Genomic DNA, 19,551 nt, shown 5'->3' with positions numbered 1-19,551 from the left:
CGCAAAATCCCCACGCTCGACACGCCTTTCATCATTTTTCTTCTCCGCACATAGCCTTCACCTTTTGTGATACCCCTTCTCACCTTCCCTCCTCTTTTTGCTGTCCTTACCCAGGTTGTCGAAGTTTACAGAGCTGCCGACCTGCACCGTCTGCTCTGTGCTTCTTCGGACCGGTTGGTTAAGTGACTTTTCTCTGCGTGATTCCTCGAGCACATTTCATCAACTGCGCTGCGGCACTCCCTTCTCTCGTCCTCTCTACAACCACCTAGCGATCCGTGGACTTTCTCCTTGAGTCACAGGATCCCATTCCATTCCTTTCATTGCTCAAACGCACTCTACGACGATCTTCTCGCGTGACGCAGTTTTGCCAAAAGAGGCAGGAGACCCCAAGACGTCATTAGTTAGCTCTTGCCGTGACTTTCTTTTCGCTATCACACCCACTCTCAACTATCACAACCACCACCCCACGCTGCTGGTAGACAGCCTCCGGGGAAACTTTTCTCTTCCCATGGTCGCCTATCCTTTCGTGCTTCATCATGGGGAGAATTAAGAAGGTGGCGGGCTCGAAACATGAGGCTACAATTGTAAGTTAACAACTTTTTTACCCCACTACCATCCTCAGTCAAATCACGGGGCCCTCGAGCTGATTCAGTTATTTCAATGCAGTCCCCGTATTTGTCAGACTTTATCGCACGATGCACGAAAATCGCCATTCCAGAGCTTCCTTCCCATCTTTCGACGCTTCCCCGATCATGGCCTTTCCCCCGAGGCGACTTGTATCATTGGATCGGGGTGCTGAATCGGTTCGATGAGATCCTAGCCTCCGTGATCGATCGATACGGTCTCAACTCGGGTCCGCAGACGAAGCCTTTTGGTCGGTCATTCTTGGCCGATTCCTATGCGAATGAAGCAGCCGGGTCAGCAACGGAAGACATCGATACCAAACTTGATGCTCTCGGCTATGGACCGGAAGGCGATAGAGAGCTTGTGGAGGCCATCCTGAGCTTTTCTCAGCTTCTTCAGGAAAAGTGTGGCAACCGCAGTCTGTACAGCAGCAGCGAACGTCTGAATGACCTCTTAAACACGACATCGAATTCGCTTCTGCTGGTTACGCTGCGTCTTGCTCTCTCTCTCGCTCAGCGATATCATGCTCGTCAGCGGAACGCCAGTACTACTCATATCCAACAGAGCTTGCTGGCAGCCCACTACAATATCGACCTGGAAAAGGTCCAAAAACTCGCTTCACCCTTTCCGCGGCCCACAATCATTACGAAGCCGCCTGCTGCTCCGACTTCTCCAGCAGTCTTGGCAAAGGGAAAGGAGAAAGCGGTTCCGACGAAGCACGATGCGAATGACATGATTTCGTTGCTGCGAGAGAGCAATGGCTGGGAGGAATGGGGCAACGTTCGTGCCGTATACTATCCCTCTGGCTCTTCCGACCAGGCAAGGACTGCTCCTGAAGGTGCAGCAAGCGAGCAGAGTCAGCAGCAACCTCCAACCACCCCGACGCCCTTACGTCGAAGTGCGACTCTTCCTACCCCGCGGTTCAGCCGCATATCAAGCACGGAGGAATCGCCTACGGTGTATGGCAATACTCCTTCAGGGAAGCCTGAGGAGACGGGGCGAGGCTCGAAGGTGGTCGAGATTCCGTCCATGAAGATTTCTTCGTCGAAAGCCGAAGATCTCTTGGAATCAAAGTTAACGGAAGTAGCAAATGAATCGAAGTACGACTTCCTTCACCGAGTTCGTATCGCACGAGCGCTGGTCAACTCTCCTTCTAGCCGAGAACAACTTCTTGCGATTCGGATCCTCGCGATCACGAATCTGGTTTACGTTTATCCTGAAGCCGTTTTCCAGCAGAAAATTCTCCAGCAAGACTCTGATCAACCTAAACGTCTTCAACTTGTCTATCAGCTCGCAGAACTGGTCCACCTAGGCGCTAGTGGAGACCTTGGAGCTTCTCGGACCACGCAAACGCTTGCCCTGAATGCTCTTGACGGACTCGCGAAGCACAAATCGAGAGCTGTCGATGTTTGCGCAGCCCTCAATGTCAATGTCAACCACGGCATTCTTATGTTCCTAACTCGAAAAGCGATCAACGAACTCGGGAGCGAAGATGTGGACGGAGAAGATTCTGGGCAAGATGAGTGGCGGGACGCATTGTTTGCGTTACTGAGGACGCTCCCAGGCGCAAGCTCTAGAACTCCTGAGACTCTCGTCGCCGCCGGCTTGATTCCGATGTTTGTCGATATCCTCAATCTTCGGACCGAAAAGGCTCGCCGGGTCTATCCTCGCGTTCTGGAATTCCTCGACACCTTTGTCCACGCCGTCCGAGACGCCCTTGGTACCCTCGCCAATGCCAAAGGCTTTGATGCAATCTCCGAGCTGATCGGATTCGAGTCCAAGTCCGCCTTTGACAATGTGTCCCGGGGAGCAGGGATGCGCCCTGAGTTCCGGACACCCTCAGTCGACTACGAGATCCCGTACTTCCAGCAACAATCTCTTCGATGGCTCTTCAGATTCGTCAACCATATCATGCAACATAGCGGTGGCGGGTTTGATCGTTTACTGCGAAACCTGATCGACTCTCCTCCGTTGCTGACAGCCCTCCGTCTAGTCTTTGAGAATGCACGAGTTTTTGGTGCACACGTTTGGAGTGGAGCTGTCAACATTCTCAGTAGCTTCATCCATAATGAGCCGACTAGCTACGCTGTTATCGCCGAGGCGGGTCTCAGTAAGAGTCTCTTGGAAGCAATCGTGCTTAGGGATTTGAACGTTCCAGAAAATCCAGAACCGTCAGCGACCAGCGACCAAGTTCCTTCCTCTCAGCCGGCTGCTACATCTTCGGGAGAGTGGTCCCACGGAGACATGAAGACTCCTGAGTACCCTCTTATTAGGCCAGACGCTAAGCCGTTGGCTCGTGGAATCTTGCCAGCTACTGAAGCTATGTCTTGCATCCCGCAAGCTTTCGGTGCAATTTGCTTGAATTCGACTGGGCTAGAGCTTTTCCAAGCTTCGGGCGCTCTGGAGAGCTATTTTGAAATTTTCGAGAGCCCTGAGCATGTCAAATGCATGAAGGATGATGCCAACCTTGTGCGTTCGCTAGGAACAACCTTTGACGAGCTGGTTAGGCATCATCCGGCCCTTAAGCAGTCGGTAATGACCGCTGTCATGGTCATGGTTGCTCGCGTTGGCCTTTTGTGCAAGAGAAAAGCTTGGGAGCATGGAGCTGGTGCTAAGCTGTGGACTCAGGATAAAGAGGGAAAGCAGTCTGTGGTTGGAGGCTCCTCTTCTCTGCTCGGAGAGATTGGCGTGCCGTTTGAAAAGTCAATCGAAAGCGGTGGACAGTTTATTACTCCGGAGTTAAATGAGGCCACCCTTCCTAATGGCGGCAAGATGATTGTCGGTGATGTGAACCAGCTCGGTTTACCAGAGAATGGGCCCTTGGAAGTAACAGACAAAGATCGTCATGGACTTACGGTCGCCAATTACCTGTACCCGGTTCTACGATTCCTGGGCGCTTTCTTTGAAAATCAGACCAATTGCACCTATTTCATCGAATCCGGCGGCGTCGAATTGGTGTTGGACTTTGCCACTCTTCCCAGTCTCCCGTTCGATTTCCGGAACAGTGAAGCGAATCACGAACTTACCCAGTTGGTTCATATGCTGGCAGAGACGAAGCCGCACCTCGTCATGCCGTCTCTTGTCAAGCGAGCCCAAAGTGCCGTTGATAGTATTTCCGATTTTTGGCTGGAATCGAAACCAAATGGCTTCTTCACTTTGCTCACGAAGCCAGACTCCGAGGTTAGCGTCGAGGACGGAGACAACGGTGAAAATGTTGAAGTTGCAAAATCTCGTGGGACTTATTTTGCGAAGCATCTGGTGGCTGTTCATATCCTCACGGACATCTTGCGTGAAGTTTACACTCCGCCGATGTACCAGACTCGTCCCAGCCAGCAAACTTCAGCGTTTACTCAAGTGAATTTAGCCGACCGGTACTCCGCTCTTGTTACGGCTCTGGGACATCTACATGCCGCTTGTGTATGGGAAGAGATACTTCTTCAGAAGAATATCCCGGAGCGCTGGAACGAAGCCACGAAGGTGCGGGGATACGATCTGGGCAATGGAGAGGGCAACGACGCCCTTGGACTCTTGAATGCCAACGAGGCCTTTAACTCTGGCGATGGCAACGTTGCAGAAGGAACTGCAGCCCAAGGTGATGACGCCTCAGGTGCTCCTAAGCCTTCGACAGCGAAGGTGAGTGAAGATGGCGCTGCATTCAAGAACGCGCAAACTCTTCGTTATCTTTTGAGCTCTTTGCCTTCTTCAATCACGGGCTTCTTCCACCTGCTTGGGCATGGAATCATTGGAAAACGGAGGATCGATAGTTATCAACGACAGAATGCGTCTATTGTGGCGGATTCGATTGCCAGTGTTGTGCTTCGTCAACTCCAGCTGGGTGCTCCAAACAGGAGCTCTAATATCAAGGATCGGTTCTCCTACCTCATTGTCATTCTGTCTTCTTTCTCACAGTTGCTTTTTGAGAGTGAGTTTCTCCTTCGGGTCCCTTAGGAAACGCTCGCTGCTGACTTGCCTTTTTCTGTCTTAGCTACCACTGAGCGATCCCATTCCCACTGTTTGACCTTAATCCTACTCGCATTTAAGAAACAGAACGGGTTGAAAGTGATGAAAGGTCTTTGCGATATCTTTCTGCGCGAGATTAAGGCTCTGGCTCCCCAAGTTGGCCAAGTTGGACAATTCGACGATCCGGATAAATCTGCCCGACTTGCTTCTGCATACGGAGGGATGAAGATCATTCTGACTTTCTTTTCTGAAATTACCAATGCGAGATATATCATGCACTCAAATCAGACACAGGCTTTGGCTGGAACTGAAAGAGAGCGTGACCGTCCGGATTACTTTCATCCAGCTCAGTTCTTAGTGGATCTTCGAATGGAGGTCCTTCCAATGGTCAGGGAGTTGTGGAGCTCTGATTTTGTCGATCAGGCGTCGAGTTCTATTGTTAAATGTCTGGTTGATATCCTTCGCTCGGCTCTCGAAGGGGAGTACGAAACTGGGGCTGCTCGACGATCTGACACCCCTCAGTTTCTGGCAGATCCTGTCAAGAAAATATTTACGATCAACAGAGAACGGCTGGCCACGCTGCGCGAGAGAGGGTTCGACAAGGACCTTGCACGAGAAGCTCTCTACCGTTGCAACAATGCCCTTTCTGCCGCTGAGGAGTATTGCAAAGCGCAGAACTGGCTGCGTCCTCCGGCAAGGCTCCCACCGCCGCCATACGACATTGAGTCATCCTTGAGATCCGGAGCCGCTCCGGGAGATTCAACAGAGGACACACCTGTAGGGGATGCTCCTCCATTCGCTGGTGGTCTTTTAGACCATTCCTCTCTTGCAATGCTTCTCGCGCAGGCTTCAGGTCGTTCCACAGAAGATTTGCAACAGGGTCAGAACAGAGAGGCTGAGGACGATTCTGGCAACCGTGCGGAGTTCCTTGCTCGAGCTTTGAGCCACATTCTTAATGACCAGGAAAATCTTATGCGCGATACTGCCGAAGAGCGCTCCTCTGCGAATCGCGGGAACCCCTCAGCCGACTCTGCATCGCAGCCCTCGGAACAACCTAGAAGACGAGAAGTTGCCACAATTGAAGACCTCGATGCTGAGCGTGACAAGGTTAGGTCCAACCTGATAGAACGTTGCCTGGATGTTCTCAATGTCCATCATGATGTTACATTCGAACTGGCAGACCTGATCGCTGCTGCCACGAAGAAGCATCGTGATCCTGACGGTTTCCGGAAAGAGGCTGGAGAGACGCTGGTCCAGTCACTGGTTTCCCTGCAAACGGAAGATGATCTCCGGCCTTCTGGCAAGAAGATCGCCGCCTACGCCAATCTTCTTGCGCTGATACTTCAGGATAAGGACATATATTCCGCAACGTTAGGGGAGTTGAAAGAGTGTTTCCTAACCCTTCTCGGATTCATCAAAATCCCACCTTCAGATAAGGCCACCGAAGAACCCTCGCCATGGATCGGACAAGTGCTCCTCGTCCTCGAAAAGTTGTTGTCAGACGACGCTCAGCCGCCTCAGATCCGTTGGAACCCCCCTAGTTTTGACGAGCCTGACGTCAATGAGGAGCCGGCACAACTTGAGGAACCTCTCATCTCATATGGCGAGAAAACGCAGCTATTCGAATCTCTTTTGGAGATCCTTCCGCGAATAGGGAAGGATGACTCACTCGCCCTATCTGTGTGTCGAATTCTCGTCATTCTCACCCGGAATCGAACTATTGCAGTGCGTATGGGGGAGAAGCGAAATTTGCAACGGCTCTTCGTCATGGTGAAGCAGCTTGCAAGCTCCACGAATGAGAAATTGCAAAGTGCGTTCATGCTTATACTCAGACACATTGTAGAAGACGAAGAGACTATTCGACAAATAATGAGGAGTGAGATCGTTACCCACTTCGAGTCCAGGTCCTCCCGGCAAACGGATACCACAGGATACGTTCGACAAATGTCGCACCTGGTGCTGAGGTCACCAGAATTGTTCGTGGAGGTTACAAACGAAAAGCTCAAGCTTCAAAGATATGACTCCCATCAACGACCGCAGGTGCTCGCCTTGAAGACGGACAAGACCGACACCTCGGCGGGATCGTCATCTGTTCTCAAAGATGGTGGCAATGCCGATAAGGATATGGAAACCACAGAGTCAGGCGAAACTATTGCGCCGACAGAACACAAGGAAAAGGGCAAGGCCGTAGAGCTTAAACCTCCCGTTGTTGAACATCCCGATGGCGTCATTCATTATCTGCTTTCGGAATTGCTGTCCTATAAAGATGTCGACGACAAAGAACCCGCGCCGGAAAACGCCGAACCGTCTGGGGCTGATCGGTCAGAATCACAGATGGATGTTGAGATGTCAAATGGCGAACCCTCTCCGTCGTCTTCCAGTGCGGACCTAACTGCTGCACGAAGTTCTTCTAAAAAACCGGAGAAGACGACATTCAAAGCCGACGAACACCCTATCTACATCTATCGTTGCTTCCTCCTCCAGTGCCTAACGGAACTTCTGTCGTCATACAATCGTACAAAGGTTGAGTTCATCAACTTCTCACGCAAAGCTGACCCTCTAGCGACTACTCCATCGAAACCGCGGTCAGGTGTCCTGAACTATCTTCTGAACGTTCTCATCCCTGTCGGTACATTAGAGCATGACGAGTCTGTGGCATTTAAAAAGCGCAGCAACACATCCGCCTGTGCAATGCGAGTGATCGTTGCATTGTGTACGAGGACTGGGGAATTTGGCGGAAACGGCAAGCGACGTAATACGGAGGACGAAGAAGAGGAACCTGAGTTGCTCTTTGTGCGGCGATTCGTACTTGAACATGCGTTGAAGTCATACAGGGATGCAATGGCCTCTAATGAGATCCTAGATGTCAAATATTCACGCTTGATGTGCCTGGCTGATCTGTTTGACAAGATGCTTAGTGGCTACACATTCGCAAGTGGCGAGAGCACTTTCCCTTCGTCCACCAGGCAGCTTGCCAAGACTATGTTTGAGAAGCATTTCATCTCGGCTCTGACTGCTTCCATAGCAGATATTGATCTGAATTTCCCTGCGTCCAAGAGGGTGATCAAATACATCCTTCGCCCTTTGAATAAACTTACGCAGACTGCCGTCATTTTGAGTGAGACCTCGAGTATATCGGCGCCAGGTGAAACAGAGGAGGATGAAATCTCATCGGCTACATCTGTTTCGGACATGGATGACGATCGTGAGGAGACTCCTGATCTTTTCAGGCATTCCACTTTAGGTATGCTAGAGCCTAGCCATGAGGAGGAAACCAGCGAAGAGGAGTCAGAGGAGGATGATGAGTTGTACGATGATGAATACGGGGAAGAAATGGATTATGACGAAGATCTTCCTGAAGATGATGGAGAGGTCGTCAGCGATGAAGACGAGGACATTGAAGGGCCTGGTCCTATTGAGGGTTTGCCTGGAGACACTGGCATGGATATCGAAGTTCTCATTGACGAAGATGAGGACGAAGATGATGAAGATGACGACGAGGAAGATGAAGATGAAGACGAAGATTCTGATATGGATGCCGATGACGAGGTGATGGCTGGAGAGATTACGGGCGACAATGACAACGACAGCTTGGCGGAAGGTGATGATGACGAATGGGAGAGCGAAGAAATGTCCGAGGACAATGAAGAAGCGGAGATGTTGAATCAATTTGAGAACGAACTTGAAGATATCAGACAGGCGGATCAACATGGTGATACTCAGCGCTTTGAGGATCTTTTCCGTGTCCTTAATGAGGCAGCTGGCGGAGTTGAAGATTTCCGGGCCAATAGCTTGGGAGGCGATGTTCAAGACGACATGGGAGACGACGAGATAAACGAAGATGAAGGTAAGTTTGCGTTGGGTTCTTCATGTTGTTCCTCTTGTACTGATTCTCGCCGCTGCAGATGAGGAAGAGGAAATCGATGAACTGGAGGAAGAACTTGATGAACTGGATGAAGATCAAGGATCTTACGAGGGCTACGATGGTAAATATAAACCCCGAATGATATCATTAGTCTGAGTCTAACCAGTCAATTATTATTAGATGAAGATATCGAACCGTGGGGATGGGAAGGTGAGGAAGCTCCGGTTCCTCGACATCATCATCACCATCACCATCATCGCTATCGTGGGATGCCGCAAGCATGGACTACCTTCCCCGGAGGGGTGCCCAATCGTCATGGTATAATACCGATACCTCCTTACCGTTCACATCGCGCTCAAATTACCTCTCGCAATACCGATGACGGTACAAATCCCCTCCTGATACGAAGCGATCGTGGTCCTGAGGTACCTGGGCAGACCCGTGGACCTGGAAACGAGGCGTTTACGGACTGGGTTCATAGTGTTGATCCCACTTCAACTGGGCGCCTAGTTTCTATGGACAGCCCTGTCAGTTTCATGAACGCCATAATGCAGGCTATCGGAGGTCAAGGGGGCCCAGGATTCGGCGTGATCACGCGCCCTGATGGCATACATGTCCACGTCGATCGACGTGCTATCATGCCCGGCAACCGCATCCAAGATATTTTCGGATTAGGCCAACCGCAAACTGCTCATGTCCGATCTCGTGACGACCCGTCTCAAGCGATCAGCTTCGCACTGGCAAACACCCCGACTCGGTGGCAAGAAGAAGCTCGCATTCTCTTCAGTAGTGGTTACGTGGAGAAGGCTCAGCGCATTGTCAACTCCCTGCTACGTGTCCTTGTTCCACCTGCTATTGAAGAAGAAAAGAGGAGACAGAAGGAGTTAGAGGAAGAGCGGAAACGCCGCGAAGAAGAGAGGGCTGAGAAAGAACGACAAGAGCGCCTCGCCAAAGAGGAAGAAGAAAGGGAGAAGAAGCGCAAGGAAGAGGAGGAAGCCATGCGACGCCAGCAAGAACTGGAGAGTCAAGCAGAACAGAGAGCCGCGGCTGCAGATACAGAGGAGGTTGGGGAACCAATGGATGGTGTTCAGATCACTGAGCGGGGTGCCGCCGAAGTGACAGCTCCGACCGCTGAAGCTCCCGAAGCTGGCCCGGCTGAACCACCTCGCCGCGTGCATACTACGATTAGGGGTCGTCAGGTTGATATCACTGGCTTGGAAATTGATCCGGAGTATCTGGAGGCACTCCCGGAAGATATTAGGGAAGAAGTTATCATGCAACAACTTGCAGAGCAACGTTCCCAGGCTGTGGCATCTGGAGAGGAACCGACTGAGATAAACCAAGAGTTCCTCGAAGCCCTACCACCCGAAATCCGCGAAGAACTGTTGCAGCAGGAGGCTGCAGCCCGTCGCCGTCGAGAGCGGGAGAACGCTCGCAGGCAAGCCGCGGCAAGCGGTGCTCCTGCTCATGCGGAAGATATGGATCCGGCCAGTTTCATCGCTACTCTCGATCCGTCACTGCGACAGGCTGTCCTTGCTGACCAACCGGAGGAAATCCTTGCATCGTTGGGTCCGGAATTCCTTTCGGAGGCTCGTGCTCTTACCGGTCGAAGATTGGCCCAATTTGGCGATGTTGGTCGAATCGATCAGCGGCAGCGGGACGAAGAGGCGGAACGTCAAGACACCAAAAAGCCTCAGCGTCGTCAGGTCGTTCAAATACTCGACAAGGCTGGCGTTGCGACGTTACTTCGCCTGATGTTCATGCCTCTTCAGGGTAACGCCCGCCACCAGCTGAATGACATTCTTCATAATGTCTGCGAAAATCGCCAAAACCGGGTGGAGGTCATCACTCTTCTGCTTTCGATCCTTCAAGATGGAAGTGCGGATGTCACCGCTATCGAGCGCAGCTTTGCCCATTTGTCACTCCGTGCTAAAACACCTTCAGTCCAGAAGACACCCCAATCTGCCAAGCGAACACTGTCTTACCAGACGACTCCGAGTGCTAACAATGAAGTGACACCACTCATGGTTGTGCAGCAATGCCTCGGAACACTCTCTTTCCTGACTCAGTACAACCCGCACATTTCCTGGTTTTTCCTTACCGAACATGACTCTGCCTCTGCCCTCAAACTCAAGGCATTCCGTAAGGGCAAGGGCAAGGAGAATCGGGCAAACAAGTTCGCTCTGAATGCACTGCTGTCGCTCTTGGACCGCAAGTTGATCATGGAAAGCCCGAATTGCATGGAGCAACTGTCCAGCCTTCTCAGCACCATAACTCAGCCCCTCACATTGCTTCTTCGGCGTGAGAAAGAGAAGCAGGAAGAGGGGAAGGGCAAGCAGCCTGAGCGACCCGGTGCGGAGGAGCCTGCGGAAGACCGAAGTCAAAACAACGAAGTAATCGAGTCAACGGAGGCTGCGCAAGATACCACCATGACGGAGGCCGCTCCCCTGCAAGAAGACGCGTCCGAGTCAGTGGAGCCTGCTGAAGCAGAGGTTCCAAAGCCAAGTGTTGAAGAAGATAAGCCTAAGAGACGGACAATTGAGCCTCCTGTTGTTCCGGAACATAATCTGCAGCTGGTGGTCCGCATCTTGGCAGCCAGAGAGTGTAATGGCAAGACTTTCCGAGACACCCTGTCCACAATCAACAACCTTTCCGCAATTCCAGGGGCCAAGGACATCATTGGAAAGGAATTGATTAGCCAAGCGCAAGCCTTGAGTGAATCAATTTTGACGGATCTCGATGAACTGTTGTTCCATATTCAACAAGCGCGGTCCGGTACTGACTTGCAAGGTCTGGCGCTTTCGAAGTTCTCCCCCGCCAGTTCCGATCAAGCGAAGCTGCTTCGTGTCTTGACGGCACTGGACTACTTGTTTGACCCCAGCCGACTAGAAAAGATTAAGGGCGCGGAGCCAGAGTCCGCTCCCAAAGAGGACGTGTTGAAGACCCTGTTTGAGAGCTCCACATTCGGTCCGCTCTGGGGCAAATTGAGCGACTGCTTGACGCTCATTCGGCAGAAGGAGAACATGTTGAACGTCGCGACAACCCTACTTCCTCTGATCGAGTCCCTCATGGTCGTTTGCAAGAATACTAGTTTGAAGGATGCGCCTCTCACCCGGCGCGGCAGGGAGTTTTCTGTGTCTAGTCCGCCTCCTGATGCAAGCTCCAGCATGGAGAATCTGTTCTTCAAATTTACAGAAGATCATCGAAAGATCCTCAATGAGCTTGTTCGCCAGAATCCCAGGCTCATGAGCGGAACGTTTTCCCTCCTAGTCAAGAATCCCAAGGTCTTGGAATTCGACAACAAGCGCAATTACTTTACTCGTCGTCTCCACGCACGTGGTACCGAAGCCCGACACCCTCATCCCCCTCTTCAGCTTTCCGTCCGGAGAGATCAGGTTTTCCTGGATTCATTCAAGTCTCTCTATTTCAAGACGGCAGAAGAGGTGAAATACGGCAAATTGAATATTCGGTTCCATGGCGAGGAGGGTGTAGATGCGGGAGGTGTGACTAGAGAATGGTTCCAAGTTCTCGCTCGTGGAATGTTCAATCCCAACTATGCATTGTTCATCCCTGTCGCCTCTGATCGGACCACGTTCCATCCGAACCGCCTGAGTGGTGTCAACTCCGAGCATCTGATGTTCTTCAAGTTCATTGGTCGGATCATCGGCAAGGCATTATACGAAGGCCGTGTTCTTGACTGCCACTTCAGCAGAGCTGTATACAAGAGAATTCTCGGAAAGTCCGTATCGATCAAGGATATGGAGACTCTCGACCTGGATTACTACAAGTCTCTATTGTGGATGCTGGAGAACGACATCACGGACATTATCACCGAAACGTTCGCTGTTGAAACGGACGACTTTGGAGAGAAGCAGATCATTGACCTTGTCCCTAACGGTCGCAATATTCCGGTCACTCAGGAGAACAAAGAAGAATATGTACAACGGGTGGTCGAATACCGCTTGGTTGGCTCCGTCAAGGAACAGCTGGACAACTTCCTTAAAGGTGAGTTATCCGAAGACGTCCACCCCATGGATTAATAAATGCTAATGGATCCCAAAGGTTTCCATGATATTATCCCACCGGACCTCATCTCCATTTTCAACGAACAGGAACTAGAACTACTGATTTCTGGCCTGCCCGAGATTGACGTGGACGACTGGAAGAACAACACTGAGTATCACAACTACTCAGCCTCGTCCCCGCAGATCCAGTGGTTCTGGCGTGCTGTCCGGTCCTTCGACAAAGAAGAACGTGCCAAGTTGCTCCAGTTCGTCACGGGTACCAGCAAAGTTCCGCTCAATGGTTTCAAGGAGCTTGAGGGCATGAATGGATTTAGCAAATTCAACATCCATCGTGACTATGGCAACAAAGATCGCCTTCCCAGTTCCCACACATGCTTCAACCGTAAGTGCCTCATTCTTCTTCGATTGTGGATTTTGGTTCGCTGACGGGTCTTATGTAGAGCTTGATCTGCCGGAATATGAAAGTTACGAGGAGCTTAGGCAGCGTCTGTACACTGCGATGACCGCCGGTAGTGAATACTTTGGGTTCGCATGAAGACCAGGGGCTTTTCTCGATGATTATGGGCATATGCGCATTATATCCAAGCGTGCGTTGGCGCTCGAGATTTTTTTTTTGCTGGTTGTCTTTGAAATTGAAAAGAAAAAAGGGGAAATTTTTTTCTTTTCTTTGCATTTGACGGATGGAGGATGCGTCGTGGGCCTTTGTATTTTAGATTTGTGATGTTTTGATTTTCATCAGGGGTTGTGCAGTGATGACGAGGGAGGGATCTACTGTGTCCAAGGGACTATGCTACAGTTGTACTGGAAGAATTGGCTGAAGTGCAGGTCAGCCGATACTTCAGTGTGACGATAGCCTAAGGATGTGGTTATTTGTCATGTGTGTAATTAATTCTTAGATCCTTCCAATTTGAAAAGTTACCTAATAGCAGTCATCTGCCTGTCATGGTCGTCTTAGAGAGTGCTGCATCTGTAGATAGAGTCGGGAGGACTTGCTTTGCCACATGCAAGAAGTCATGGGAAGTGAAACTCTGACATTTTCTCTTCATCTGCCGCAGGGTATATAAAACTCAATCCGCAACCTGTTATTGGCGTCATCTGCTTGTAAAATAAATAAACCCTCATTTTTTTCATTGAATTCTTTCTTTCCACAATATCCAATATCTTTGCTGGGGTCTCCCCAAGTCACTCACTCATTCACTCACTCCCACCAAGTTGCAGGTTCCTGTCCAAAGGATTAGGTAATTCCGGGGGTTCATTCCCATTAATCAATATTAATTGTCCTCGATACTTTCTTCTCTTTTCACAGAACAGCTGAGCTTATTATTATATTATAGACCGAGGCTTCAAGCCTGGCTTGGTCCTGGGGAAAAAATTTTTTTTCCTTGAAAGAAACTTGATCTGATTTACTTCTGGGGCGGGGGCGGGCTTCTCATCTTAAGATACCTATGTATTTGATCAGGCTAGGTATGTAGGTATCCAAGTTGGCCGGGAAGATTAATATCGTGGTCCCTTCCGCGCGGGAAGAAATGTGTGTTTATGATCGGATCAGCAGTTACACTTAAACGACGCTTTCTTTTCCTATGCCTCAGTCAGAAAATGGGATGTATGTATGTACATGTACATACAAGTACTACATATAGTGTGACTGGATAATACACCTCGATTTTGATTTTTTTTTTCATTATTTACGGGAGAGGAAAAAAAAACATGATGAGACTCCAATGTTTGAATGGATAATATGGTGTTTGGATTGGATATGGATATGGATGGGATGGAGTACAGCACAGCAAAAGCAAAAACCCCGTGGTAAACTTAAACCCGTTGTCATGCCATTTGCCATTTTTCAAAACAATAAGAGAAGAAAAGCACAAAGTGATAATGATGATTTCCCTCCAATATTTTTTTTCGCACTCCGCCGTACAAACTACACAGACGATGATGTGAGGAATCTTTTTTTCATTTCATGGTTCTTAAAAAAAAAAGAATTCATCACTCTCGTCTATGCGGTTTTCTAATTTGGTTCCCAGTCCTCTGCCCTTTGCCATCATTAAAAATTTCTCTCCGAGCCGTGGTTGTAGCTCAGGAGTCGAAGACTCGATCACCAACAGACAACAACAACAACCCCTTGCCTCGAAATTTATTTCTTCAACGAAGAGGCTCTCCGCTTGCGCAGCTCCGTGCGCTTGGCCTTCTCTTCCTGGACACGAGAAGCCAGAAGCTTGGCGTATTCGTTGCTATGGAGGAGAAAACGAGTTAGTTCAGACACCTAGGTAAGGAAGCTGAAGACAGGGAAACTTACGCAGCCTCCCGGGCAGCCTCCGCACGGCGGCGCTTCAGGGCAATCCTGTGACGCTTGCGCTGGAGACGCTGAGGGGTCACCAGACGCTGGATCTTGGGGGCCTTGGTGTACTCCTTCTTGCCCTCACGGGTCACGGTACGGCGGATGACGAACTTGCGGACATCGTCCTTCTTGTCGAGACCGAAGAATCGTCGGATCTTGGTGGCACGCTTGGGACCGAGTCTCTTGGGGTTCACAACGTCGGTGAGACCGGGGATGTCGTTCTCACCCTGCTTGATGATGCTGAGAGCGAGGACAGACAGGTCGGGGCCGGTGATGGCTAGAAAGACATATACTGTGAGATACTGCACTGGTCGTAATCATCGAGGGGAGAAGATTAATGTACCTCCACGGACACTCTTGCGCTTCCTCTCTCCGGTACGACGGGGGCGGTAGCAGCTGTGGCCATCGCTGAGGAGAAGCTTGACACGGTGGGGAAGGAGAACTGTCGGAATCAATTAGTCGGGGGAATACCGCGTAAGAACCGAATCGACCGCGAACATACCACCCTGCTTCATGGGGAAACCTTTCTAATCGTCAGCTATACCGTAACGTCTTCCCGTTAATTTTGGGAGGAAATGAAACCATACCCTGCTTATCGTTACCACCGGTGATCTTGAACAGGTAACCCTTGAATTCTTCACCGAGGGAGTCGCCGGGAACCTGCAAATACACAAATAACCCATCAGTCGTATGCTCTTCACAGATTTTTGTGTTTTCCACCGTTGCTGGCGAAGGAGTTCAAAAAAGGCTGAACGGAGAGGGGGCTTGCTGACTTCGGTTCCCATGCGCTTCTCCATGAACGCACGGAGCTTGCGCTCATCGTCGATCTCGATCAACTTTTGCGACCCATTGGCCGGGTAGGAGATGTTGAGCTTCATCTTGACGGAGTTGCGCGGTCAAGACGGGGGCGCGAGGCTGTCGACAAGTCGCGGAGGGTTGGAGGTCGTCGAGATGTTGGTCGTCCACACTCCTGTGTGGGAAATTTCGGTGTGGGCGTGGTGTAGCGAGATTTCCCTGTGTGTGGGCCGCTGACTAACACGCCGCTAAACTTGTCCAGGGATTGCCAAGCTTTCCAATAGGGCTGCTTATGTCAGCCGCTTTACTGCCACGTGAGCCGTTATCATGTGACTGGAGATCGCATCGAGTAGTAGTAGTAAGTCGGCCTTGCTCATCTGCAATCAAATATTTTATGGACAGTGGACACGATCTGATAGGCAAGCAACGCCATTTCCTCGGAAACCACCACTGTTTTTAGAACCTCACTCGTTGTGAATATGCTGGTCACACCTGCTGCAGCTGTCTCTGACCCGTTCATCGCCTCGTTCCTTTACATTCCTATCTGCTAGTTGTCAATATCTGAAATTTTCCTGGCCAGTTTATTAATGATGCAGTTGAGGACACATTTCAATTCGCTGTGGTGAACATTGTGAGGGGTCACCATTATTCAGAGCCAGCCTTGGCTTGCGCTGCTAAACCAACCAACCATGCTACGTGACTCTGGAGCCCAGATACATCAAGGATTGTGACATCTCTCCAGAACTTTGCTTTATCTACGACAGCCAGTTTGCGAGTTGCATCTACCAGTTCTGTAGTGGTGGCACTGGTGACATGTTTAACGTCAGCTGGGAGTGGCTGCTGACCAGGCGGTGTAACGGTAACCCCTGGCACAATCAGTAAGCTTCTTTTGACAGGCACACCTTGAAGGTGTCAAGAGTAATGGTAACGTGGCGATATCCAATCTCGAGAAGGCATAATTTGGCCGATTATCAATGGTTGAGTCATCACGAAATGATTTGTAATCCTCACATAAAAATTGTGCAGAGTGTAGACTACTACATAGTTAGACGTGATGTATCATAACCAGTCTCCTATATACAGTACGGAGTACTCCGTACACGAACGTGGCCGGTTTCGGAAGGAGGATATTTACACGGGGTATCCGGTATCCGTAGAACAACGTGCTTCAAGACTCATCTGTGACTTAGCCGTGACCTCGTGACTTCGGAGTTACTGGTAACAACGACAAAATAGCTCGAGACAAATAGACAAATTCGCAATATGGTAGACTCTAGACTCAGCAGCCAATGATCACGCAGAGACCAGACTAGTTCTTGCCTCCGGACAGCAGGGCTACACCTTATCAGATCTAGTCTTATCAACCAAGCGTTTTAAGTGCCCAGCTCGTGAGCCCAGCCTACGTAAGCCTTTCTAAATTCCGGCACCTCCCCACACTGCCTAGGTAATAGCCTAATAATAATTTCTCCGTGCAGGCATGCTGCATACCTAGTAATACTTACTTAATCGCCTTTTTGCAGTAGACGGTTAATACAGTGGGTAGGCAGGCAAGAGACATCATATCTCCTTGAAACAATATTTTTTCTTGTTGAGGGGTGGTATTTGTCCGAACCATGGGCGGCCGCCCAAATCCCGCCGACAGCGCCAATGTCAGTCAATAAGAGGTGTCAATAATTGGAGGCGATGGTAGACTAGTGAAAGAGTGGACGAGACGAGACTGGCGCGCCAACAGCTCCAACCATAACGTGTTAGGAAGATGGGGTTTGATTAGCGAGCTCTCTTAACGCCCTTTTTTCCTGCCCGCACTAAAATCTCGTACCCGGCAGCGGAGCACGCGACAGGATCCAAGATGCCGATGGATGCGCTGTACGGACTACTGCGTCCGAGGCGCTCCGTACGGGCTTAGCCAGACCCCGTAGGATTATGTCTTCATCCCCTGGGCAAGGCTGGGACGCGCGGCAACTATTCCCAGCAAAGAGCCTGGCCAAAGACTTAAAAAGTACTTTACTGGCTGTAGCCTCATCTTTGTACCTCCGTACGCAAGACGACAAGACCAGTTCCTGCGCTGGCTGCGTCCGCGGCTCAATCATGATGTCTTCCCTATAATACTCGCGATTTCTAACCTCCGCTCTAGTCGAGCCTCATTGGACTGACCGTATCCTTTCAATGCTACAGTGCCTTCAGTCCTTTCTGTTTGCTGTCCTTTACATTTCCTCGAGGAAATAACATCTCTATAGTACTATTCTCATCAGCCGTCCTTTTCCTCCACTACCGTCGTCTTTCTTTCTGCTATTTTTAATGCCTTGGACGCCACAGAACCGAGACAAAGAGTGACAACATACGGAAGCAGACAGAAAGAAAGGCAAAGCTTTGTCTGCTTTAAGCGCATTCGAAAGAAAAACAGTATTTGTCATTATCCACGGACCCAGTCGAAATTCCAGCAATGCGCTTTGTGAGCAAATTCTACCTTCTCAGTGCCTTGGCAGGGTGCAGTATCTTGTTCTCTGTCCGGCTGCTGTGGACGTCCAGCGACTACCTGCCAATCGCAAACAAGCATCATCCCGCGCTTCAGATCTCACAGCAGAGGCTGGTTGTCTTTGGCGATTCGTGGAGCGACAGTGCGTCCCGCAATGAAGAACAAGGTCCCCTGTGGACGGAATGGCTCTGTTCAATGGTAAACAAACACCGATTCCATCCTGTCTCAGATCAAACGGACTCAGCTGATTTTTTTTCAGTTCCCTTGCCACCTTGAGAATCTGGCTCAGACCGCGCCACTCTCCCAAGAACGGTATGCCGGAGCAGTGGTAGATAACACAGAATTGCAGTCTTTCAATTCAGGGCTGGCATGGCTGCAAGAGCAGCCGTTGCCAGACCTCAGATCTCAGATCGATCAGTGGATCACCGCCGAACAGGACGCTTTGCAAAAAGAAGGACTGTCTCACGAAGCCATTCAGGAACGACAGAATAATACAATCTTTGCCGTATCCTTCGTGGTTTGGGACCTGTGGAAATTCCTAGGAGAGGACTACAACCAGGCGAAGCTTTCCGTCAGTCATAGTATCGACTCCCTATTCGAGCAGCTGAACATCCTGTCGGAGAGATGGGGGTCGAACGACACCAAAATCATCCTAATGATGTCAGTTGATGTGACCTTCCTTCCTGCATTCACTCCATCCCGGGATCTGGACGAGCAGAAGAATATGGTCACCTTGGTCAATACTTGGAACGGTGAACTGCGCAATAAAGCAAAGGAATGGAATCGCGGATCCATCTATCTCTTTGACACAAATCATTTTATGCTCGATCAGATCCGCGAGTTTCAGTTTTTCGCCGCCGGGATTAATGATGCCCACGAATTGGGAAAGAATGAAGACCCGGGCTGGGAGGATGTTGAAAATGCCTGTGTCCAGAACCGAAATAAGTCGCTATTCTCGAGTGGAAAGCCATGTGAAAATCCCGAGAAATTCCTCTTCTGGTAAGTAACGCCCACCGGGTCAACAACCGTGGAAACAAAGGGAGTCTTGAAGGAGCTAACAGCGATTGCAGGGATGATATGCATCTTGGTCCATCAGCTCACAGAATTCTGGGCACTGAGGTTTTCCATGGCATCGAAGGTCTCTGGTTAAATCACACCGCTCCCGAGCATCAGAGAAGGGAATCTGCGTCCTAGACAGGGTCGCAGTCTGAAAGTAAATCCAAGCCAGTCGCCGGCAGCTAGAGCCGTTAGCTGCGCAATTGTCAAACGCTGCATTGTTTCCTCTTCTTTTCCTCGTTCCTCTTTAATTCCACCGCCGTCGGTTTGTGGCTAAACAACCCTCGGATCCTTTCGCTAGAGTGCTGGAGACCTGCCGAATTGGTGGACTCTATGAAACTGACCGTGAGACGTAACATGTCTTTTCCGTCGAACGAAAGACTTGACCATAGACGTCTAGAGAAAGTCT

General features: G+C 50.3%; 3 protein-coding genes across 3 annotated transcripts; 2 read left to right on the top strand and 1 right to left on the bottom strand.

Annotated features, from left to right (window-relative positions):
* Nucleotides 1-536: 536 nt before the first annotated feature.
* VTN77DRAFT_8952 (uncharacterized protein) lies at nucleotides 537-13,009 on the top strand (the record flags this gene model as incomplete). The annotated part of the gene is made up of 7 exons (XM_069425506.1): nucleotides 537-584; nucleotides 667-4,546; nucleotides 4,610-8,431; nucleotides 8,490-8,570; nucleotides 8,630-12,454; nucleotides 12,512-12,856; nucleotides 12,915-13,009. The coding sequence occupies 7 exons, from the start codon at nucleotides 537-539 to the stop codon at nucleotides 13,007-13,009; spliced, it is 12,096 nt and encodes a 4,031-aa protein (XP_069280829.1).
* A 1,602-nt stretch (nucleotides 13,010-14,611) lies between these two features.
* Nucleotides 14,612-15,693, bottom strand: VTN77DRAFT_8951 (40S ribosomal protein eS6; the record flags this gene model as incomplete). Its single annotated transcript, XM_069425505.1, has 6 exons — nucleotides 14,612-14,708; nucleotides 14,774-15,092; nucleotides 15,159-15,257; nucleotides 15,318-15,338; nucleotides 15,403-15,475; nucleotides 15,589-15,693. The coding sequence occupies 6 exons, from the start codon at nucleotides 15,691-15,693 to the stop codon at nucleotides 14,612-14,614; spliced, it is 714 nt and encodes a 237-aa protein (XP_069280828.1).
* A 2,360-nt stretch (nucleotides 15,694-18,053) lies between these two features.
* On the top strand, nucleotides 18,054-19,280 carry VTN77DRAFT_8950 (uncharacterized protein; the record flags this gene model as incomplete). The annotated part of the gene is made up of 3 exons (XM_069425504.1): nucleotides 18,054-18,284; nucleotides 18,346-19,085; nucleotides 19,157-19,280. 3 exons carry the CDS (start codon nucleotides 18,054-18,056, stop codon nucleotides 19,278-19,280), a joined length of 1,095 nt encoding a protein of 364 aa, XP_069280827.1.
* Between the last annotated feature and the right edge of the window lie 271 nt (nucleotides 19,281-19,551).

Source organism: Rasamsonia byssochlamydoides (genome assembly GCF_041956645.1).
Source record: "Rasamsonia byssochlamydoides strain NRRL 3658 unplaced genomic scaffold VTN77scaffold_8, whole genome shotgun sequence".
Taxonomy (NCBI): domain Eukaryota; kingdom Fungi; phylum Ascomycota; class Eurotiomycetes; order Eurotiales; family Trichocomaceae; genus Rasamsonia; species Rasamsonia byssochlamydoides.
The sequence above is the reverse complement of the archived record's forward strand: the minus strand, read 5'-3'. Positions and strand labels throughout refer to the sequence as shown.